Here is a 23907-nt window from a genome sequence, read left to right on the forward strand (position 1 = left end):
TTTCGCTGGTTATCCCGTTGTTGACGTCACATTGCAATGACTTGTGGGTAATTCTCTTATGGAAAAGGTCCATAAAGGGCTCAAAATGTCTGAAAGCCTCAAACACTCCTGGTGTGTCAGCAAAGTATGTGAGTGTGTCCCGCCCACCAGTGTCCCGCCCACTAGTGTCCCCACAAACAGGTCCTCCCTCACACAACTTCATTAGAAATGAACTTTCTCTTTATTACAAATCAATCAGCTGATAATTACAGAAGCTGAATACAAAAACATCTTCAAACATATTTCAGTCTCTGAGGTATCTGGAGTATCTGAGCTCACTGGGACAGCGACGGAGCGGGGGCGGAGCCTTGGATTCCTGAGAAGTGATTGGCTGGAGCTCCCGACCCGTCACAGAGCAGCAGAGACCTCTGGAGGATTAAAGAAAACCTCATCAAACACATGACATCAGAATAGTGATGTCACTAATATGGACTCACCTCAGCTCTCCTCTGTCTGCATCGCTCTCTGATCTTCTTCATCTCCTCCTCCTCCTTCTCGTCCTCCTCTTGCTCCTCATTGGCTGTGCCGGGCTTCGCTCTGGTTGGCTGTATCGTAGCCAGGAGGGCGGGGACAGTGAAGCAAGACAGGAAGCGGGCCTTCAGCAGCTGGTAGGCGGGGTTACCTGAGAAACGCTCTGCCACCAGTTGACGCATCGCCACCAGCTCCGCCTTCTCGTCCTTCAGGAGGTCGGGGCTGACGGGGCGGGAAGGAGGAGGAGGAGGAGGAGCTGAAAAAACATGAAGCATAAAGGCAGGTGGGTTTATTAAAGGCCAGAATATTGATACGGTAGGCTGAGAGACAGACAGACAGGTGTACCTGACGGGTCCTGTGCAGATGTGAGGTCAGAGGTGGAGTCCGGTAGCTCCTCCTCCTCCTCCTCCACCCTCAGGAGCTGCAGCGATGAGGAGGTCAGGGCTCTCTTTGCCCTGAGCAGCGCGCTCAAGGTGTTCAAGCTGCTGACGCAGGGAGGCAGGTAGGGAAGGAGGCCAGCCCCGCCCCCGACAGGAACGCCCCCCGGGCCGCTCAGCCAATCACGCACTGCCTCTCGGGTCTCCAGGAAGATGAGGGATGGGTCAAACTGCAGCGCCGCTGGCTTGACCTCAACCGTGCACTTATTTGAAATGAGGACTTTTGGGGGAGTTGGTGGGTGGGGGGAGGGCCAGGGGGAGGCGCCGGGGTGTGAGACGGGTTGCGGGAGGGGAAAGGCTGTAAGAGGGCGGAGCTGATTGAGGACAGACCCAGCGGGGTGGAACAGGGCGTGTCCGATCAGCTGACCAGGTGGAGCAGGGAGGGGGGCGCTCGGTACCAACGTCAGCTGCAGGCCCTGGGGCGGAGCTTGTGCCAGCTGGACGAGCCCGTGGGGGGTCGTGACCCACATGGATTGACCGGGTCTCAAACAGAACCCAGCAGGCTGAGCAAAGACCTCCTCAGGGGCGGTGATACGACAGCGCTTATTACGAGGAAAAGAAGATGACCTCTTGGCTTTGACCTGGAAACAGAAAAACAAGATAAGAGAAGGGGGGGGGGGGGGGGGTCCGAAGAAGAGCTACACACAAATATCTCACCTTCTCCTGAGCAGCTTCCTGTAGAGCTCTGGCCCTCGGAGTCGGGTTCCGAACCCTCTTTCCTTTCTGAGTCCCACGTGCCGGCTCCTCCCCCTTACCCTGCATCCTCCTTCTGGGCGGGGCCTCAGGGCGCTTGTTGGAGGCGGAGTCACGGGGAGATTGGATGTTCACCAGATGACTGCCTTGTACGTAGCAATGATCCTCGAGGACAGCAGGTGGACCCGGGTGGGAGGGGGCGAGGAGCTGATAGGTCGGCAGGGGGGGGGGTGGGACCGCGCTCGGGCTCTGAGGTGAGCAGGTAGCTGTTGCATTTGGGGGCAATGGGACCTTCAGTGACACAGGAGGTCTGGAAGGGGAGGAAACCAGCTGAGCAGGAGGAGGTTCCAGAGGAGCTGTTGGGGGCGTGGTCATGCAGGAGGGAGGAGTCTGAGGTACCAGCCGGGCGGAGGCAGGGACGGGGGTCTGGTCCTGAGCTCTCTCCTGGTGTGCAGCCTTCCGGTTTTGAATCAAAGATACTGGCCCCCCCGAGGCAGGAAGAACATGAAGAGGAGCAGGAGGGACCAGGCGGGTGAGGACCCCCACTGGGGGTGGTCTTTGTGGAGATGGGGAGGAAGTAGTCATGAACTGGAAGGAGGAGGAGCCAGGTTGTGCGAGAGAATGCGGAATAAAGACAGCCTGAGGGAAGGAGACAGGACACATCCTAGGAGGCATCTGAAGGAGGACGGGACAGCTCTGAGGAGGAGGGGGAGGTTTCCTCTGGAGCTCCTTCAGGATCAGTTTGGTCTGCTGCTCCTCCTTCATGGTCTTCCTCTTCAGAAGCCTGTCAGTGACGGGATTGTTGGAGGCGTGGCCCGGAGCAGGAGGCGTGACCACCACCCGGTTCCTCCTCTGCTCAATCATCTCTTTGCAGCCGACGGCATCCACGTTCATGGCCTGGAGGAGGAACATGAAGACCGGCGTGGAGAGGAGGTCCTCCTCCCTCCCCCTCAGGGCGTCGGCCGTCATGACCCGGCTCTTGTGAGGGCTCAGCACGTTACCGATCCACGGCGTGACGGCGGCCTGGAGCTGGAGGAACAGAGCCGGGTCCAGGATCCTTCCCAGCGGGTTCTGCCTGCTGTGTTGAATCTTCCTCGGCGAGCTCCGCCTCTCCAACTTCTCCACCTGGCGGTGCAGGTAAGCCCGCAGCTGGTCAGGTGACACCATCATCATGGCACTGGTGGCGTGGCGCTCCGTCCACTGGAGCTGCCTGGGACCCGGTCCCAGGATCACGGACCGGCCGGACCGGCCCAGGATGGTGGACCGGACTGGGTGCTGGTCTGTGAACTGGACCGAGTCTTGGGGGGAGGAAGGGAGCTGCACCAATCGAAAGCTCAGGGAGGTGGAGCTTTGGGCTTTTTCTGCTGGAATCCACTCCTGCAAGGGGGGGAAGGTGTAGTCCTTCTCCACTTGCTCCCCCTGCTGAGCACTCTGCTTCACCTCCTCCCTCACCTTCTCGTCTGCATCGCTGTCCATGTACTCCATCTTCACCTCCTCGTCCTCAGTGCTCTCCTCCTCCTTCATCTGCCTCGTGGACAGACACGTCTGCTTCTTCTTCTCCTTCCTTTTGACGGCCTGTGGACAGAGAAGGGTCACATGACCTCGGGTACAAACACATATACCTTCTATACTCGTGACCTCCTTGATGGGACCAGGCGGGTACCTTAGGACCACGTTCTGTTGGCCTGCTCAGCTTCTTCCACTCTCTCAGACACTGAGCGTCGTTACGATGAGGAATCTCTGCAGCAATCTTCGCCCAACGGCCTGAGACACACACACACACACACACACACACACACAGGATCTTAACTGCACTTTATTACCCATGAGCCTCTGCTCCCTCTGACCACAGCGTGTCTCACCGACTCCGTGCTTCTCCAGCAGCAGCACCAGCAGATCTTTTTCCTGCTGGTCAAACGGTCCTCTCTTGGTCTCCGCCTTCAGACAGTCGTAGTACCTGTGCACACACACACACACACACACATTACATGTTACACGTTCACTTTCTGTAGGAATCCAGAGGACAGCGTCTGTGGTCCAATCAGCGGTCACCTGTCCCTGCAGCCGGAGTCAGTGCGTCCAGGAACCTCAAAGCGGATCTTCCACCAGTCCCTCTCTCCAAAACGAGACACGGCATTAAGGAGCAGCTGAGAGACAGACAGGAGGACAGAGAGAGACATTAGTGCCGTGTGTGCGATCCAGAGACAGAAGGAATTAGTATTAAATAAATGAGTTTAGTCGGTGTAATAAAAGAACCCGTCACTGCTACAAAGAGCAGGTGGGTCTTGTCTAAGCCCCGCCCCCCGTCTACCTGGTCCTCCTCTTTGGTCCAAAAGCCTCTCTTCAGACTCGGGTCCAAAACCTGGTTCCACCTGTAGATGAGCTGAGCCGGGTCCCGCCCCTCCATGAAGTAACTCACTGAGAGACAGACAGGTGAGGGAGACAGACGGCTGTCAGAGGGACACGCCCACCCTGTGATGCAGTGTGATGTCACCATGTGATGTCATTACTCTGCGTGTAGGGGATGAAGTTGCCGATCCTCATCTTGTCCACCAGCTCTCTGAGCAGAGCGTCTTCATCTGGAGTCCACGTGCCGTTCTTCAACGAGTCCGAGACAAACCGCTGGAAGGTCTGGAGACACAGGAAGGCTGTCCTCCCCGTCTGAGAGACAGACAGGTCAGCAAGAGAGACAAACAGGTCAAAGAGAGACATGTGAGAAACAGACAGGTTCGCCTCACCCCCAGCTCGGTAGCAATGGTCTCCCAGTCTCTCTCTCCATGTCTCCTGCTGATCTCCTTCAGCTGCTGCACCTCCTCCTTACTCCACTTCGTCTTACTGATGGACGGGTGGAGAAAGTTCTGCCAGAAACAACGGATGTCCTCCGCGTCCCTTGTTCCTTCAAACTGAAGAGAGTGAGGGAGGAGAGGGAGACGGAGAAGTTATCGCTCAGTTAGCGTGTCCACAGTCAGGCGTGTGATTGGCTGATTTTTGGACTTACATCAACATTGGAGATTTTCTGCCAATCGTGTTCATCGAATCGATCCCCAACCAGCTGGTCCTCCGTCTTCGCTCTGACCAATCAGAGACCGTCTCACATTACACAGGTACAACCATTAGCATCAGCTGCTATTGTAGCATAGACCCGCTAAAGCTGACGAGCTAACGCTACTTAGTGGAGAGGAATATTCACGCGTCTCAGTGAGAACTAATAAGTAAGAATATACACGAGACCCAAATGTCATAACTCACATTACGATAACTGGAAAACAAGCGATGGCTGTAAAATGAGCTTTGCTAGAACCCCAAACAACACCAATACGAGACGCCGACTTCCTGTTGGCTGTCTCCTGTCTCCTGTCTCCTTCAAAGGGTCGAACCCTTCAACCCGTCTCCATCAAGACGCTCCGCTGACCTCCATCACTTTAAAATGGTCAAATACAAAAGTAGGAACGAGATGTAACGAACACGGTTTACTTCACTTGTGTATCAGTTTGGTACATGCGTGTGTGTGTGTCTGTCAGTGTGTGTGTGTCTGTCAGTGTGTGTGTGTCTGTCAGTGTGTGTGTGTCTTTTTCTGTGTGTGTGAGTGTGTGTGTGTCTGTCAGTGTGTGTGTCAGTGTGTATGTGTGTGTGTGTGTGTATCTGTTAGTGTGTGTGTCTGTCAGTGTGTGTGTGTCTGTCAGTGTGTGTGTGTGTATCTGTTAGTGTGTGTGTCTGTCAGTGTGTGTGTGTGTTTCTGTGTGTATGTGTGTGTGTGTGTATCTGTTAGTGTGTGTGTCTGTCAGTGTGTGTGTGTGTGTGTGTGTATCTGTTAGTGTGTGTGTCTGTCAGTGTGTGTGTGTGTGTGTGTGTGTTTCTGTTAGTGTGTGTGTCTGTCAGTGTGTGTGTGTGTGTGTGTGTGTTTCTGTTAGTGTGTGTGTCTGTCAGTGTGTGTGTGTGTGTGTGTGTGTTTCTGTTAGTGTGTGTGTGTGTGTGTGTCTCGGTCAGTGTGTGTGCGTCTCTGTCAGTAGTCGCTGTGCGTGACGTGTGTGTCCAGATACGTTCACATAACCAAAGAATCTGCTCACTTTTCAAAATAAAAGCCTTTTTCTCTGTTGATCGGTGGGGAAGAAAACGACCTCTGACGTTCACTCAAATCCTTGAAAAAAGCCTTTGTGTTCTTGGCGCATGTTTGACCCGCGACCCACCAGCTTCAACACGCACACGCACGCGCACACACACACACACACACACACACACACACACACACACACACACACACACACACACACACACACACACACACACACACACACACACACACACACACACACACACACACACACACACACACACACACACCTGAGCAGTTCGATTTCTCTCTCCAGAACGTCCAGCTGCTGTCTCAGCGGCTCCTTGTCCGTCTCTGCTGCTCTGGACAGCTTCTGGCTCAGGAAGTCCACCCTGAGACGGAGACGCTCATCAGAAACACAAACTAACAGTCAACGCAACACTCGACAACTCATCAGTGACACAACTACATGCGTACGCCGGGTCCAATACTGTGATGTGTAGAGGTGGCGTTTACTCTAGTTAGTGTGGTGGTGTTAAGGTGGTGTTACTAGATGTTACTTAGACATTCTAGTAATATTAAATAGTGATACGATTGTTACTTGGAGAGTTTAGGTTGGATGATTCTCCTCAGACTGTCTCTGGTAACCGAGTGGATCAACAGAGTCTTCTGCCAGCTCTCCCCTGAAGACAGACAGACACACAGACAGACAGGAGGACAATTGATATACAAGTATAGATAATAATCTATGATGAAAGTAAAAGTAGGTTTGATTGATTCTTACATCGTTTCACTTTCAATTTCTTGTCATCCAGACAACCAGTCAACCTGCTGGCCTTCTCCTTTGTCTCGTCATTGGCTGGAGGACCCTGGGGACGGAAAAGCAGACCGTCTCATCGTCTGTCTGTCTGTCTGTCTGTCTGTCCATCTGCCCGTCTGTCTGTCTTACCAGGCCTGTCAGTTTGTCCTTAAAGTATGGTTTGAGGAAGCGGCCAAGGTACATGTTGACTGTCTTCTGGCAGGACGGGTGGACGGGCTGTTCCCTGGGGGACTCTTTGACTGGGCCGGACAACTGAGACAAAAGCTCCTTCTGCAGTGAGAAACATAACATGCACATGATGCATGTTGTACTGACCTGTGGTCTGTGGTCGTGGGTCAATTTGTAGCAATTGTAGCACTTAAATTGTACTTATATACTTACGATACCACAAATAGGATACTGGAATGTTTATCTATGATAGTAATAAATAATGTTTGACTGTTAGGAAAGTTGTTGTCAAGTTAGCCAGCAAAGCTAGAGGCTGACAACTCCCACGGTTTCCCCGTGTGACGCACGCGTTTGCATGTTTTCACGCACTCACGCCGCACATCACACTTCTTACGCTAAAAAACCCACACTGGTTCATCTCCAACCTCGCTGACGGTAAACGCTGCATCTGTAACCCGATTCGCTGCACGTAGCGTAACTTACACCCCGTCGACCGTAGCCGTGTAGCCATTGTGATGTGATGTAGTGTGATGTGATGTGATGTAATGTGATGTAGTGTAATTTGATGTACTGTAATGTGATGTAGTGTGATGTAATGTGATGTGATGTAGTGTGATGTAGTGTGATGTGATGTAGTGTGATGTAATGTAATGTGATGTAGTGTAATGTGATGTAATGTGATGTAGTGTGATGTAGTGTAATGTAATGTGATGTAGTGTGATGTAATGTGATGTAATGTAATGTGATGTAATGTAATGTGATGTAATGTAATGTAGTGTGATGTAGTGTAATGTAATGTGATGTAGTGTGATGTGATTTAATGTAATGTGATGTGATGTAGTGTGATGTAGTGTAATGTAATGTGATGTAGTGTGATGTAATGTAATGTGATGTAGTGTAATGTAATGTGATGTAGTGTAATGTGATGTAGTGTAATGTGATGTAGTGTAATGTGATGTAGTGTAATGTAATGTGATGTAATGTGATGTAGTGTAATGTAATGTGATGTAATGTGATGTGATGTAATGTAATGTGATGTAATGTGATGTGTCAGTGCTGACCTGTTGTCTGTGGTTGTGTGTCAGAAGTGTCTCCAACTGGTCTAGCGTCTCTTGAACCACTTGCTGGTAGACGAGGTTCATCTGAAGACACGAATCCGTTGACGGAGACAGACCCAGCTCACTCTGAACACAGTCAAGTACAGACAGACGGGTACAGAGAGACAGACGGGTACAGACACCGTTAGTATTACACTGACTCGTCTCTCTGTAGATGATGTGAAGACATCACTGACCTCCTCACTGCTGCTGCTGTCCTCGTCATCTGACGAAAAAACAACAGACAAGAATATATGATGTTGAGGTACCCGAGACGCTGATAGGACTAAGAGACAGACAAGACAGGTACCAGAGACGCAGCTAGGACAGAGAGACAGACAGGTACCCGAGACGCTGATAGGACTAAGAGACAGACAAGACAGGTACCCGAGACGCTGATAGGACAGAGAGACAGACAGGTACCCGAGACGCTGATAGGACTAAGAGACAGACAAGACAGGTACCCGAGACGCTGATAGGACTAAGAGACAGACAAGACAGGTACCCGAGACGCTGATAGGACAGAGAGACAGACAGGTACCCGAGACGCTGATAGGACAGAGAGACAAGACAGGTACCAGAGACGCAGATAGGACAGAGAGACAGACAAGACAGGTACCCGAGACGCTGATAGGACTAAGAGACAGACAAGACAGGTACCCGAGACGCTGATAGGACAGAGAGACAGACAGGTACCCGAGACGCTGATAGGACAGAGAGACAAGACAGGTACCCGAGACGCTGATAGGACTAAGAGACAGACAAGACAGGTACCCGAGACGCTGATAGGACTAAGAGACAGACAAGACAGGTACCTGAGAGGCTGATAGGACAGAGAGACAGACAGGTACCCGAGACGCAGATAGGACAGAGAGACAGACAGGTACCCGAGACGCTGATAGGACAGAGAGAGAAGACAGGTACCCGAGACGCTGATAGGACTAAGAGACAGACAGGTACCCGAGACGCTGATAGGACAGAGAGACAAGACAGGTACCAGAGGCGCAGATGGGACAGAGAGACAGACAGGTACCCGAGACGCTGATAGGACAGAGAGACAGACAGGTACCCGAGACGCTGATAGGACAGAGAGACAAGACAGGTACCCGAGACGCTGATAGGACAGAGAGACAGACAGGTACCCGAGACGCTGATAGGACAGAGAGACAGACAGGTACCCGAGACGCTGATAGGACAGAGAGACAGACAGGTACACAAGACGCTGATAGGACAGAGAGACAAGACAGGTACCAGAGACGCTGATAGGACAGAGAGACAAGACAGGTACCAGAGACGCTGATAGGACAGAGAGACAGACAGGTACCCGAGACGCTGATAGGACTAAGAGACAGACAGGTACCTGAGACGCAGATAGGACAGAGAGACAGACAAGACAGGTACCCGAGACGCTGATAGGACAGAGAGACAGACAGGTACCCGAGACGCTGATAGGACAGAGAGACAAGACAGGTACCCGAGACGCTGATAGGACAGAGAGACAAGACAGGTACCCGAGACGCTGATAGGACAGAGAGACAGACAGGTACCCGAGACGCTGATAGGACAGAGAGACAGACAGGTACCCGAGACGCTGATAGGACAGAGAGACAAGACAGGTACCCGAGACGCTGATAGGACAGAGAGACAAGACAGGTACCCGAGACGCTGATAGGACAGAGAGACAAGACAGGTACCCGAGACGCTGATAGGGCTGTGTTGTCCCAGGACTTCCTCCAGGTTGTGGATCTCATTCTGGATTTTCTCTCTCTCAGCAAACAGACCTAAAACAGACTGAACACAAATCATCACAGTTCATCTCTCTTATAATATTGGAATATGTGATAATAGAATAGAATATATGCTTTATGCTAATAGATGCTTTCATTATCGTGTTATATTTTTATTTAATAAGAAGGAAAGAATTACCTGTCTCTCCTCCTCTGTGTCATCACCATCTGATTCATCATCTGACCAGAAACACAAAAACACTGTTAGACAGACAGGTACCCGTCTCACTGCTCAGCAGCTCCAGCTCAGAGCAGTGAGACAGGTTAGACAGACAGGTACCTGTATCACTGCTCAGCAGCTCCAGCTTAGAGCAGTGAGACAGGTTAGACAGACAGGTACCTGTATCACTGCTCAGCAGCTCCAGCTTAGAGCAGTGAGACAGGTTAGACAGACAGGTACCTGTATCACTGCTCAGCAGCTCCAGCTCAGTGTGCGTGGCAGACAGATCCTGTTCCAGCTGCTCCACCTGTCGCTGGATCCTGTCTCTCTCTGCAGACAGAGAGAGAGACATGTCTGCACGCGTATGCGCACATACATTAATAGACACCTACTGTACAGTCGGTATTAGTTATAGTTGTACTACACCTGATGATGGTAGTACTAATGTGAGCAACAGTAGCTCTACTCCTGCTTCTATAGTAATACTACAGTATTAGTAGAATTGTAGTAACTCCGTGTTGCCACTGCAGTAACTGTATTTGTAACACTACTTTACCATTGACTTAGTAATCATGCAGGCTAGCTTGTGATACTAGCATTAGCAGCTAACACAAACGTTCATGATTCCCGTTAGACCTTTTCTGATCTTCGACGGCTTCCGTCTCTTCTCTTTTATCCTCGTTTCTCCATTAAAGTCCGTTGGTCTTCACCTTGTTTCTTTACGTTCTATCCCCACGCGCCGCGGAGCTCCAATCAACGCAGCGCTGCCGTTCACATGTTACCCAGCAGGCAGTGCGGCACAACATGTTCCTCCGCGATGTTCCGACGCTCACACGGAGTTCCGGTTTATAAGTTCCCGGTAAACAGAGGTGTTTTTACCATAGATATATACATAAAGGATAGATGTCTGGTCCACGTTGCGGCCAACGGAGTCGAAGGTCCTCACACGGCGGCCATCTTGCTACAGTCAGCTCGCTCACCCATAACATTGTGTTGGTAGTGATACGTGTACTTTTTAAATAACCATAACTTGATCAATTTTCAACAGATTTTTAAACAGTTTGGTTTGTTAAAAATGTCAGAGATGTATTTATGACACTGCATACTTATGAATAATAACCATGGGTTTTCATACGAAAATAACATTAAACTGATAGGTCCAATAAATACACACATGCGTATTTACTGTATGTTAAATCAATATATAGGCTACTAAAACTCATACATACGCATACAGAATGGCAACATGAGATATATGCATACTTTTACCTGAAATATTACTTTCTATAACGTTACAAACGAGAAGAAACACACAAAGAAACTTAAAGAACTTGTTTAGTGTCATTATAAACAAACTATACATTTAGTTTTGCTTTAGGAAGCAGCATCACGCTGAAGCAGAACGATTCAGCTGCTGTAGTTTGGACACATTCTGTAATTCTGTAGTTACAGTTAAAGTAGCTTGTATACGCAAGAAAGTCCTTGCATAAGTTATTAAATATGTGTTTGCTGCTAGAGTTTTATTGACAGTATTGATCGATGGATTGATTTTTTCCTCTTCCTGAAGACTAAAATATTACTTTTAGCTGAAAGCTTAACTGATTTGAAGTGAGTATGACTGGAAAATGTTCTTCTCTCGGCCTGAAATACATCATGAAACATATCTTCCTAAATTAAATGAAATACGAAGAAAATTACATCATCTATCTGCATTATTTAGTGTAAAGGCTGTTAGTATTAAGCGCAGCAGGTTGCTAGGCAACGGGAGCGGCGGAGGAAACGCTGATGACGCGAGCAGGAAGTCCCCTGGAGGACAGACCGTCCCATTTCAGAGAGCGCTCGGTCCAGCCTGTTCGGCCCTTGAAGGTCTTCATGAGGATGCAGTCCACCAAATGAGACACAGATACAGAGCGTGACGGGTTTTGGATCGACGGCGTTAGCCGGATACCTTTCAGGATGAGACGTAGTTCAGGCTTCACGGTTCCCATAAGCAGGTTTGTCTAAATCACCACAGCAACACATGGACAAACCTGAACCTGCTCCGCTTCATCTGAGCTGCTGGATCAGTTCATCTCTCCTCATCGATTTCCCCGTTACGTGATGAACACCTGTCTCACACACTGTCCCACAGACTGTCTCCTACTGTCTCACAGACTGTCTCCTACTGTCTCACACACTGTCCCACAGACTGTCTCCTACTGTCTCACACACTGTCCCACAGACTGTCTCCTACTGTCTCACAGACTGTCTCCTACTGTCCCACAGACTGTCTCACACACTGTCCCACGGACTGTCTCCTACTGTCTCACACACTGTCCCACAGACTGTCTCCTACTGTCTCACACACTGTCCCACAGACTGTCTCCTACTGTCTCACACACTGTCCCACAGACTGTCTCCTACTGTCCCACAGACTGTCTCCTACTGTCTCACACACTGTCCCACAGACTGTCTCCTACTGTCTCACACACTGTCCCACAGACTGTCTCCTACTGTCCCACGGACTGTCTCCTACTGTCTCACAGACTGTCTCCTACTGTCTCACACACTGTCCCACAGACTGTCTCCTACTGTCTCACACACTGTCCCACAGACTGTCTCCTACTGTCCCACAGACTGTCTCCTACTGTCTCACACACTGTCCCACAGACTGTCTCCTACTGTCTCACACACTGTCCCACAGACTGTCTCCTACTGTCTCACAGACTGTCTCCTACTGTCTCACACACTGTCCCACAGACTGTCTCCTACTGTCTCACACACTGTCCCACAGACTGTCTCCTACTGTCTCACACACTGTCCCACAGACTGTCTCCTACTGTCTCACAGACTGTCTCCTACTGTCCCACAGACTGTCTCCTACTGTCCCACAGACTGTCTCCTACTGTCCCACAGACTGTCTCACACACTGTCCCACAGACTGTCTCACACACTGTCCCACAGACTGTCTCCTACTGTCTCACACTGTCCCACAGACTGTTTCCTACTGTCTCACACACTGTCCCACAGACTGTCTCCTACTGTCTCACACACTGTCCCACAGACTGTCTCCTACTGTCTCACACACTGTCCCACAGACTGTCTCCTACTGTCTCACACACTGTCCCACAGACTGTCTCCTACTGTCTCACACACTGTCCCACAGACTGTCTCCTACTGTCTCACACACTGTCCCACAGACTGTCTCCTACTGTCCCACGGACTGTCTCCTACTGTCTCCTACTGTCCCACGGACTGTCCTACTGTCTCACACACTGTCCCACAGACTGTCTCCTACTGTCCCACAGACTGTCCCACAGACTGTCTCCTACTGTCCCACAGACTGTCTCCTACTGTCTCCTACTGTCTCACACACTGTCCCACAGACTGTCTCCTACTGTCCCACAGACTGTCTCCTACTGTCTCACACACTGTCCCACAGACTGTCTCCTACTGTCTCACACACTGTCCCACAGACTGTCTCCTACTGTCTCACACACTGTCCCACAGACTGTCTCCTACTGTCTCACACACTGTCCCACAGACTGTCTCCTACTGTCTCACACACTGTCCCACAGACTGTCTCCTACTGTCTCACACACTGTCCCACAGACTGTCTCCTACTGTCTCACACACTGTCCCACAGACTGTCTCACACACTGTCCCACAGACTGTCTCCTACTGTCTCACACACTGTCCCACAGACTGTCTCACACACTGTCCCACAGACTGTCTCACACACTGTCTCACACACTGTCCCACAGACTGTCTCCTACTGTCTCACACACTGTCCCACAGACTGTCTCACACACTGTCCCACAGACTGTCTCCTACTGTCTCACACACTGTCCCACAGACTGTCTCCTACTGTCTCACACACTGTCCCACAGACTGTCTCCTACTGTCCCACAGACTGTCTCACACACTGTCCCACAGACTGTCTCCTACTGTCTCACACACTGTCCCACAGACTGTCTCCTACTGTCTCACACACTGTCCCACAGACTGTCTCCTACTGTCTCACACACTGTCTCTCATAAACAAATCTGCCTCATGTGTCTTTACAGTGTGTACACATGTGACGTCCTCCGTCCAGAAACCTTCACATGGACAGGAAAAACTCCCCAAACAATGAAAAGTGTGTGATGAGGAGAATAAAGGGAAGAAACATTTAGAGACACTGGACAATCTTCCAGGGACGGACAGACTGCGATGGACGTACAGAATGAACAACATCAAATATGTATAATACATTAAATTCATCTGACAGAAATGATTGAAATGAACATATTATCTCATCATATGTTCATGATCATCTCCTGCTCGTCGGCGGAGAAAAAAAGACTCTTCCTTTAAGTTTATTTGCCGTTATACTGTTAAAAAAATCCTGTTTTCTGGGATCGACTCTTCCGCCTTGTGACGAAAGACGATTATCCTGATGATTGACATCTGGTTCAAACCAACGAGACGCTTTGAGCGCCGATCCGCCTTCGAGGAACCGAGTCTGATGTCAATCATCTCGGTAATCATGATCTGGATAATCGGACATTTGATCGACTTATTTGAACCACGTACGAGGAACAGGTGCTGGTCTACAGGTGAGCAGCTCCTCCTCCTTCACATTAAAACACATTAAAAAGGATCATTTGAAAATGAAATGTGTTTATTTCCACCAAACAGGAAGTGATGCGTGTGATGTCATACTCCTCTCTTCATGCATTGAGGTGTGTGTCTGTCTAGCGGCAGCGGTACAGGATGTCCCAGGAGTCCCTCCACTTGAGTGCTTGCAGCTGATTGGCCGATAGCTCCGGTGTGCCGTAGGTCAAAGGGCAGAAGGTCCAATAGGACAAGAAGACGGACATCAGCACAATCCACGCGCACACGCACAGCGCACGGCGGTGTGTCGCTCTGCTGCACAGACACACACAACAAGTTACATCGCAGTGTGTGTGTGTGTGTGTGTGCGTGTGTGTGTGTGCACACACCAGTGAGAGTGCGTGTACCTGAGCAGGTGAGTGTGTACATGCTCCAGCAGGGCGGGGCTTAGCAGATGCAGGTAGCAGAGAGCCGGCAAGTAGTGATACAGGAAGAGAGTCTTCTCCATCAACAGGAAGGGAACAAAATTCACTACCCAACCCCCAACACACACACACCCCACACAGACAAACTGAGCCCACACACCTGGAGAGACACACACCCAGAGAGAGACCCACACATCATTATTTCATGGTGACAATCTGAGGAAACATACATTTCGTGTGTGTGCATACTGTCAGGGATGTCTTTGAAGCCCCGCCTCCTCCTCACTAGGTAGATGGCTGCCAGAAGCTGATAGGACAGCAGGCTGAGTATGGCCACGCCCCACGACACCGGGTTACCAATCAAATGGATCTGAGCCTGAGGTGGAAGCCGCCATTCACACAAGTGAGTGAATAATCCTACATTTTATTTATAACGCACTCTTATCAACAGATGTCAGAACGTTACGTTGGTGGAGGCGTGCAGCCAGTATGCGATGTTGGTTTCCATGGTGACCCACTCCAGAGGGGAGGAGCTGTACTTGTGCTCAGAGTCTTCTTGTTTCACTGTCAGCATCTTCCACTGTCATGGTAACGCCACATGATATCATCATCGCTACACTTATGAACCTTTAAATGAGGCACAAACAAGCCATCTGATTGGATAACAATGTGATGATGTCATACCTGGAGCTCTAAGAATTTGGCCCAGAAGGAAATCTTCCTCTCCACATCGATATGAGTCGGAGAATGAAGCTCCGCCTCCCTCTCCTTCTGCTCCTGACCTACACACACACACACACACACACACACACAGACACACACACACACACCAGCTATGATTGATCGGTTATGGTCTGCAAACATTAAAAAGCGAGAACTCTACAGAGACACAGCGTGTAAGTTGGGGTCAGAGGTCGTACTGGTTCCATATCGATGCTCCTCGACGGTCCAGCCCAAACTGCTGCTGTGAGCTTTAAACAGTTTCTCCCCGACGACCTCCAACTGACGGAAACCCCAGTCTGGAAGAGACACACCGCTCAGCTACACACACACACACACACACACACACATCAACCCTCGTGTGGTCACAGGAAGCTGGTGTGTCGCAGGCTCACTTCCTGTCAGTACCTTGAGGACAGCTGAAGTGTTGACATGAACTAGCCAAACCTCAGACAGGATCGTCTTCCAGGACTCGGATTCCGCCTCCCGGTGAGGGATGTTCTGCAAACGGTACCGAGACGTTAGTGTACACGGAGGTCGCGGGACGTTAGCGTGTACACGGAGGTCGCGGGACGTTAGCATAGATGTGCTCACCACTCTCCACAGGTTCTGTGCTGCCATGGAAACGTTGAAGTCGATGTAACCCGACACTTCCTGAGAGTGAGGGCTCATGGGAGCTGCTACGTCATGACTATACACACACACACACACACACACACGTCAAGTCAATGTTGGATTGTCCTTGAATGCACCACGGCAGTGAGGTGGGCGGTTACCTGTTGAGGAAGCGTGATGTCATCCCATGGACCAGCTGGATGACATCGCCGTGGCGGACAGGGCGAGGAGGAGAGCCGACCACCAGCTCCTGTCTGTGGACCAGAGACCGACTGGCTGCTCAGATGGGGACGCGTCCTAACACGCCCGGGACAAACGGGGACTCACCTGTCAGGGTCCTTAATGATCCACCAGTTGTTGACGTCTTTGAAAGGGTAACAGGTGACTTGCTGCTGGTGAGAGCTGCCCCGCCCATTTTCATACCTGAACAGGAAGTACTGTTAGTCAGACTTCAAATGGGAGCTCTCTCATTGGACGCTGTGTCCACGCGACCTGGCAGCACCTGATTGGGTAGTTGGCTTTGTGCGAGTGGAGCCAGCAGGGCATCGGTTGGGACACGGAGCTTCTCAAAGTCACCTGACTACCATAAGCGACTTCCAACGGCTGACCCAGAGTGATCCTGGAGAGACCACCCTGACAACACACAACCAATACAATAATATTATATATATACACACATACATATATATACATATATATATATATATACACACACATAGACAAATACACAGTGGGGAGAACAAGGATTTGATACACTGCTGATTTTCCCACTTACAAAGCATGTAGGAGTCTAATTGTTATCATATCTTCAACTGTGTGTGATGGAATCTAAAACAAAAGTCCAGAAAAGGGTAGCTTAGCCTAGCTTAGCTAGCGTGACCACACGTCCTCTTTTACCCGGATGCATTTTTTGTGTTTCCAAAAGAGGAAGCGTGATAACAGGACGTCTGCTTTGTCTCGTGTTGCACTCGCTTGATGTTTGACTGGGTTTGGAAAATTGTTGACTTGCTAGTTTAGCCGCTAGCAAGACATCTCGTTAGCGATGCTAGCTTGTTATAACCCGCTCGGACATTGATGCTAGTATTAAGTGCTCTGGCTTCTTTGTAATCTTGTTGTGATACTTTCCACTAAACGTGTGAGTGAGACGTTGTCGGTGAACGCTGCGGCCGACGGGTGAAGTTATCGGGTTACAGATGCGCCGTTTACCGTCGCGAGGTCTGAGATGAACCAGCGTAAGAAGTGTGATGTGTGGCGTGAGTGTGAAAACATGCAAACGCGTGCGTCACACGGGGAAACCGTGGGGGTTTTCAGCCTGTAGCTTTGCTGGCTAACTTGACAACAACTTTCCTAACAGTCAAACATCAAGCAACACAAGACAGCAAATAAGTTCCTGAATAGTCCAGCAGAAATACATACATGCACAATAACCTACAAGTTCTCTCATGTGGGCCTTTATGATCCTCCTTAATGAGTTCCTGAGACTCACAATGTGCAGATCAACACAATCTCCCCCAACAATGTGAGACTATAAACCCCTCTGACTAATTTGCACTATAGAAAATGAAATGAATTGAATTGTGTTTGTTTGTCTGTGCATGTGTAGTAGTGTGTGTCTGTGTTTTTGTGTACTTGTGTGTGTTACCTCCAGACTGGCCTGGAAGGCGGGGCTCATCAGCTGGTCATGTGGTCCACTGCGGTCCAATAGAGTGAGATGAACGTAGAACCAGAAGACGTAGAGCAGCACCGGAACCACCAGGAGACACACAATCCGACACACACACTGCACACACACACTCAGCTACACGGACACAGTGTAAATGACATCATCACCATCAAACAGCAGCATGTGCGTATGAATGAGCTGATGATCAGTTTATTGATCGGTGTCTGAACTCACGTGGCTGACGGCTCGGTCTCCAATAAGGCGCCAGGTGTGCAGAGAGGCCACACCCACCAGCAGCAAGTAGGAGAACACGCCCATATACTTCACCCTGACCGCAAACACACACATTAACACACACCAGGTTCCTCACACGGGCGTCAACTAAGTAGATCCAATGTCCCATCATCCAATGTCCCATCATCCAATGTCCCATCATCAAATGTCCCAGCATCCAATGTCCCAGCATCCAATGTCCCATCATCCAATGTCCCAGCATCCAATGTCCCATCATCCAATGTCCCATCATCAAATGTCCCATCATCCAATGTCCCAGCATCCAATGTCCCAGCATCCAGCTTAAGTTAACTCGGCTGCACGACATGCAGCGGCTTTCCAGATGTTCTCTGCATCGCAACACTGTACTGACATGTACAGTATGAGACACAGTCTGTGGGACACTGTGTGAGACACAGTCTGTGGGACACTGTGTGAGACAGTATGGGAGACGCAGTGTGAGACAGTGTGGTCTTCATCACGTAACGCTTCGGCTCCTGAAGTGTGTGTGTGCACACGCAGACACAGACAGACACACAGACACGCACACACAGACAGACACACAGACACGCACACACAGACAGACACACACTCACCCTACGGCCGCGGCACATGAAGCTCCAGACAGCAGCAGCCAGCAGTATCTGAAGCAGCTGAGGGGTCAAAGGTCACAGAGTCACCGACGTGTCCGCCTGTGGGAGGAGCTTGTCTCCAGCTGAAGTCTCACCTGTGGGAGGAGTTGTGGAACCTCAGGTAGGAGAAGAAAGCCAGCAGCACGAAGAAGATGAGCAGCGACTCCAGCAGCATGAAGCGGGACTGCACGATGAGAGAGTTATCTGCAACCGAGGGTTAGTGTCAGTCCCTGAACGCACCGCGCTCACGTCCGTCCCTGAACGCACCGCGCTCGTTTCTCACCCAGCAGCAGCAGCGCTGAAGCTCCCAGAGCAGACAGGTGAGAGAACTTCAGCTCCAGAGTCAGCAGGTAGACGAGAGGAACACAGAGCGCTCCACACAGAGCCGGCAGGAAACGAAGACTCCACACACTCAAACTGCTGGGATACTCTGCACAACGAGACAAACGCACCGGCTCAGATGGGTTCAGCTGGTGCAATGTGGCGGTAACTGAAGTTCCTACCTGCTCCGATTCTGTTCCATACAAAGTTTCCATCGAACCCTCCCAGGTACGCTGCAACAAACACATTAATAAAGTCACCCGACACACAGATGAGCCCACACAATGGTTGTCGTGGTTACTGACCTCCGAGGGCGAGTATCGTGTGACCGAGCGGAGGCCCGCTCTCATCGATGAAGAAAACTCTCTTCATGTAGAGAGACACGAACTGACCGTAGTAGACCTCATCAAACCTTTAAACGCAGGCAAAGACATCATGGAGCTTTTGGGGGGGGGGGGGGGGCGAGGGGGGGGTAAATCAAACACACTTACACCACAGCGTTGGGGTAGCTCAGGTGACTGAGTCTGGTCCAGAGGGCCAGCAGGGAGACCAGAACCAGGACCAGGTCAACCTGAGTTGTCACCACCAGGGGGAACTGCAGCATCACTGACACCTGCACACAAGACAGGTGAGACACAAGACAGGTGAGGTAGAAGACACCTGAGACACAAGACAGGTGAGTGAGAGGTGAAATAGGGACATTTGAGACAGAAGCTGTGTCTCAAAGTCGCAGGCTGCATCCTTGTAGCCTGCATCCTTGTAGCCTGCATCCTTGTAGCCTGCATCCTTCAGCAGCCTTCGGAGACCGGGGCTGGTCCTCAACAACCGTACAGGCTGAACTGGGACGGTCTCTGAAATGGGACGGTCTGTCCTACGGGGGGACTTCCTGCTTGCGTCATCAGCTTTACCTCCACTGCTCCTGTTGCCTAGCAACCTGCTGCTTGACCGTAAGAGTCTTCAAAGCCAAAACAATGACAAAGTCCAGAAGCAGAAGATGATGTTATTTCATCTAATGTAGGAAGAAAAGCTTCTCCTCCGGACCGTGATCTGTTCCAGGCTGAGAGAAGAACACAACTAAATGTAAAGTTACTTTATAATCACACAACAAAAGGAAAAGCGAGTTGAGCATCGTTGTGTATTTATTCTGTGACGTCACTGACTTAAAGTGATCTTTCCGGTTGTGTGTTTGTTCTAAACGTGTGTAGTTCATGGATGTTCAGAAGAACAGCACAGGGACCCGGGGGGTTCAGGTGAGGGTCCGGCTCAGGGGCCGTACGGGGGGGTAACGGAGTTAACGTCATCACTTTACTGTCTTATGTGCGTTTAACAACAGGACGTCACCAACGGCACGTGACTTTATCCATTTCATGAACTAAGATGTGATGTTATATTATAACCTTTATCGGTCGATAATCAAGTGAATTCTATGACTTAACGTTACATAAATTAAATCCTCGTCGGCCCGCGCTGCATGCTGGGATATGTGCAAAGGACAGATCAGACGTGTCCTCCAAAGCGGCTCCTAGAGGACCGCGTTCGGAGGAGCCGACGGATTGGGACGCGTCCTTAAGGATGCAGCCTAGCGACACGAGACAGGATGAAAACACCACGTGGATCATGAGCACTTCAATGATTCTGAAGTCACTTCTGCTCTCCTTGTTCCTGATCAGTAATAACTGTCATAATCGCTGTAACATGTATTAACAAATGCATGAATACTCATGCACCTATGAGTGCGGACCACCGCAGGACCACCACCAGCTCCATCAGCGCCTGCCGGAAGACCTCAACGCCTTCTACACCCGCTTCGAAACCTCCAGCTCCATCACAGAGAGGCACACACACCGGGATCAATCCAGAGCAGCATAGTGGATCCTCAGCAGCTGCCCTCCACTACTCCTCTCACCAGGAAACAAGAGCTACCACCGTCAACACCGGCGTCCCCCACAAACCCATCCCACCCTCTGTGACTGGCTGTTTGACTTTCTCACTGGCCTTCAGCCAGCATCTTCACCCCACAGGGTTGTGTCCTCAGCCCCGTCCTCTACACCCTGTTCACCCACGACTGTGTCGCCTCCCACGAGGATAACATCGTCCTGAAGTTTGCTGATGACGCCGCAGTGATGGGACGCATCACTGGGGGAACGAAGCGGCATACAGGAGGGAGGTGGCCAGCTTGGTGTCATGGTGCGAGGACAACAACCTCACCCTCAACACTGACAAGACCAAGGAGCTGATAGTGGACATGAGGAAGGAGAGGAGACCTCATCAACCACTTTTCATCCAGGAGCTTGAAGTTAAGAGGGTGAGCAGCTTCAGATGCCTCGGGGTCCACTTCAGTGAGGACCTCACCTGGACACTCAACACAAAGCAGCTGGTCAAGAAGGCTCAACAGCGGCTGTACTTCCTGAGGAGGCTGAGGAAGTTTGGGATGTCTCCCAAGATCCTCAGCAACTTCTACAGCTGCATCATGGAGAGCATATCGACCAGCTGCATCACCGTGTGGTACGGCAGCACATCCACCATGGACCGCAGAGAGAGGTGAGGACAGCAGATAAGATCACCAAGACCCCACCACCCTCTCTGCAGAGCATCTACCGCCACAGGGTTCACAGGAGAGACCCCGCCGCCCCAACATGGTCTGTTCACGCTTCTCCCCTCAGGCAGGAGGTCAAATGCAGGACCACCACACTGAAACTCCTTTTCCCCACTGCCATTAGAGGCATCAACAGCTGAGAGGACTCTATAACCTGACTGTTTTAGCTTGTTAGGGTTCACTTACTGTTACTGTACTGTTCATTTATATTGTAAGTTTTTTCTTTTACAACCTGCTCAGTTTTGCACTTCCCCTTACCTCATTTTTATTTCATGAACATTTATGTAAATATTGTATTTTTATTTTAAAATTGGTTGGCTTTCCAGAAAAGGCAAAATACACAGCGCGTGTGTAGCTGACAATACAAATCTTTGAATCGGCCGTTAGCAATAGCACCACCGTTAGCAATTAGCTGCCAGAGTTTTGTTAGCTTACATTCCTGCCTACAACCCACCTGGTGACGTCAGAACGTTAACAGTCAGACCATCCTGCCGGTAAAGGACTAACTCTCAGCTCCTCCGCTGCTCGTGACTCGTTTCTCCTGGTTTGCTGCTGCCTGCTCGCTGAGCCGCTCGATGTGCCCGGTGTTTGGTTGGTGCTGCCTGCTCGCTGAGCCGCTCGATGTGCCCGGTGTTTGGTTGGTGCTGCCTGCTCGCTGAGCCGCTCGATGTGCCCGGTGTTTGGTTGGTGCTGCCTGCTCGCTGAGCCGCTCGATGTGCCCGGTGTTTGGTTGGTGCTGCCTGCTCGCTGAGCCGCTCGATGTGCCCGGTGTTTGGTTGGTGCTGCCTGCTCGCTGAGCCGCTCGATGTGCCCGGTGTTTGGTTGGTGCTGCCTGCTCGCTGAGCCGCTCGATGTGCCCGGTGTTTGGTTGCTGCTGCCTGCTCGCTGAGCCGCTCGATGTGCCCGGTGTTTGGTTGATGCTGTCTGCTCACTAAAGGTGGAGCTGATCGTTTCTCTAAGGCTGGCGCATGCTTCTGCTACGGTGGCCCTGAAGTGCAAAACACAACGGTAAATAGGAAAATACAACGAAATGAACTCCTTACGGAAAAGGTAGGGCCTTATAGCAGAGGACGGACCCTTCTGATTGGACAGATGGACTGTCTGTCTGTCTGTCTGCTAACAGGAAATGAAACAGAGCTCTCAAGTGTCACACACTCCCGCCACACATCCAATTCCTCACGCCAAGGAATCGGACTCCAGTCGGCCGTAGCGTCCGCGGCGTCCACCGGGGTACCCCCCCCCCCTTTTATTTAAACAATGGTGAAACACTATAAGGACACTTTTAAGACACTCGTAAAACATCGCCATCTCTCCGTGACTTCCTGCTGCGTCACTTCCTCCCTCATCACAGCCTCTCAGCCCCCCCACTGATTTATTGATTGACAGAATATCTAAAAAGCAGCATTTCTCAGCTTTCAGGATGCGATTGTGCAAATAGTTAAGAGTCACGGTAGTTTGAATCCTTCGTGTCACTTTCCGTCGCTGGTGAAAGGCTTCGAATTAAGAGGGTTAAAAGACAGACAGTCCGTCTGTCCACTGAGAAGGGTCCGTCCTCTGCTTCCTGCTATAAGGCCCTCCCCTTTCAGTCTGTTGTTGTGTTTTCCTATTTGCTGTTGTGTTTTGCTCTTGCAGGGCCACCATATTCTGCGTCTGCGTCTTTACGTGTCGACGCGCTGGTTTCACTTCCTGGTTGTAAAGTCCTGCGTGTGTTGCAGAGCGATTCACCTCCAGAACAACAGGTGGAGTCACGTGTTTTGTTGAAGACGACCTGCAGAGTCACGTCTTTGTGTGTGGAAGTCGCTGGTTGCTTTATTTATTGATCATAGACTTTATTGCCCCGTGCATCCACACTGCTGCTTTTCATCAAGGACACATTTGTCCCGTATTTTCCTCCACGACTTTGTTCCCCTCGTTTGTGGAGATCTCCCTCCATGAATCAGAGGCCATCCGGCGTCCTCATAGTCCGCCAATGACGGCTTGTACAAGCGCTCATATTTAAAAGCTCTTCAATCTGATCCGTTCTCTCGTAAATGTTCTTCCTTTTAATAACGGCCGTATTGTGCTGTGAAAACGGAGACGTGAGACTCCGTAAAGGACGTAGTCAGTGGACCAATCACAGCCTGCTGCTGCAGGACGCTGCGAAGCTTTAGACGCTAGTCTACAAAAATGGGTCGACTCACGCAAGGAGGCTTGAAAAGACACGCAAGGGACACGCAAGGGACACACAGGGGACACGCAAGGGACACACAGGGGACACACAAGGGTCCTTAGAATAATAAGAATAATTCCTTGAAATACAACAGGTTCCTCCAAGACTCGTCGTAGCGAGGACCCTAATAATAAAGTTTATACTATTGTTCATCT

The 23907-nt window shown here is 50.6% G+C and overlaps 2 protein-coding genes across 12 annotated transcripts; both read right to left on the minus strand.

The window, feature by feature from the left end:
- Nucleotides 1–201: 201 nt before the first annotated feature.
- Nucleotides 202–10665, minus strand: snapc4 (small nuclear RNA activating complex, polypeptide 4). 3 transcript variants are annotated; one of them, XM_078086542.1, is made up of 21 exons: nucleotides 10434–10665; nucleotides 9964–10077; nucleotides 9703–9743; nucleotides 9471–9567; nucleotides 7974–8002; nucleotides 7741–7863; nucleotides 6641–6781; nucleotides 6476–6560; nucleotides 6293–6374; nucleotides 5982–6083; nucleotides 4639–4711; nucleotides 4379–4543; nucleotides 4151–4301; nucleotides 3952–4058; nucleotides 3693–3787; nucleotides 3503–3597; nucleotides 3304–3404; nucleotides 1605–3215; nucleotides 856–1528; nucleotides 477–766; nucleotides 202–407 (listed from the first exon to the last, which is right to left on the minus strand). In XM_078086542.1, exons 2-21 carry the CDS (start codon nucleotides 10073–10075, stop codon nucleotides 315–317), a joined length of 4266 nt encoding a protein of 1421 aa, XP_077942668.1. In that variant the 5' UTR covers nucleotides 10076–10077; nucleotides 10434–10665; the 3' UTR covers nucleotides 202–314. The 3 variants fall into 3 exon arrangements, with proteins under 3 accessions (XP_077942668.1, XP_077942667.1, XP_077942669.1); XM_078086541.1 differs by having other exon boundaries at nucleotides 10360–10665; XM_078086543.1 differs by lacking the exons at nucleotides 202–407; nucleotides 477–766 and having other exon boundaries at nucleotides 773–1528; nucleotides 10360–10665.
- A 3682-nt stretch (nucleotides 10666–14347) lies between these two features.
- On the minus strand, nucleotides 14348–22875 carry pomt1 (protein-O-mannosyltransferase 1). 9 transcript variants are annotated; one of them, XM_040196140.2, is made up of 20 exons: nucleotides 21998–22875; nucleotides 19439–19560; nucleotides 19253–19359; nucleotides 19130–19180; nucleotides 18910–19056; nucleotides 18722–18830; nucleotides 18591–18647; nucleotides 17956–18049; nucleotides 17701–17856; nucleotides 16561–16691; nucleotides 16386–16481; nucleotides 16220–16312; nucleotides 16038–16134; nucleotides 15852–15944; nucleotides 15644–15764; nucleotides 15408–15505; nucleotides 15190–15303; nucleotides 14973–15099; nucleotides 14706–14883; nucleotides 14348–14613 (listed from the first exon to the last, which is right to left on the minus strand). In XM_040196140.2, exons 2-20 carry the CDS (start codon nucleotides 19549–19551, stop codon nucleotides 14439–14441), a joined length of 2157 nt encoding a protein of 718 aa, XP_040052074.2. In that variant the 5' UTR covers nucleotides 19552–19560; nucleotides 21998–22875; the 3' UTR covers nucleotides 14348–14438. The 9 variants fall into 9 exon arrangements, 8 of the variants coding, with proteins under 8 accessions (XP_040052074.2, XP_077942679.1, XP_077942682.1 ...); XM_078086553.1 differs by having other exon boundaries at nucleotides 14348–14610; nucleotides 21998–22527; XM_078086556.1 differs by having other exon boundaries at nucleotides 14348–14610; nucleotides 19439–19902; nucleotides 21998–22382.
- Nucleotides 22876–23907: the final 1032 nt, after the last annotated feature.

The sequence above is a fragment of the Gasterosteus aculeatus genome, chromosome 13 (assembly GCF_964276395.1).
Source record: "Gasterosteus aculeatus chromosome 13, fGasAcu3.hap1.1, whole genome shotgun sequence".
NCBI classification, from domain to species: domain Eukaryota; kingdom Metazoa; phylum Chordata; class Actinopteri; order Perciformes; family Gasterosteidae; genus Gasterosteus; species Gasterosteus aculeatus.

Coding starts and splice junctions, on each gene's coding strand:
- pomt1 (XM_078086551.1), bottom strand. CDS start 19,551: ATGCTGCAGTTCCCCCTGGTGGTGACAACTCAGGTTGACCTGGTCCTG. Junction 16,135..16,219: donor ACATCACGCTTCCTCAACAG/GTAACCGCCCAC, acceptor GTGTGTGTATAG/TCATGACGTAGCAGCTCCCA. Junction 14,614..14,705: donor GTACACACTCACCTGCTCAG/GTACACGCACTC, acceptor GTGTCTGTGCAG/CAGAGCGACACACCGCCGTG.
- snapc4 (XM_078086542.1), bottom strand. CDS start 10,075: ATGTCTCTCTCTCTGTCTGCAGAGAGAGACAGGATCCAGCGACAGGTG. Junction 6,782..7,740: donor CACACAACCACAGACAACAG/GTCAGCACTGAC, acceptor TTCTCACTGCAG/AAGGAGCTTTTGTCTCAGTT. Junction 767..855: donor ATCTGCACAGGACCCGTCAG/GTACACCTGTCT, acceptor ATGTTTTTTCAG/CTCCTCCTCCTCCTCCTCCT.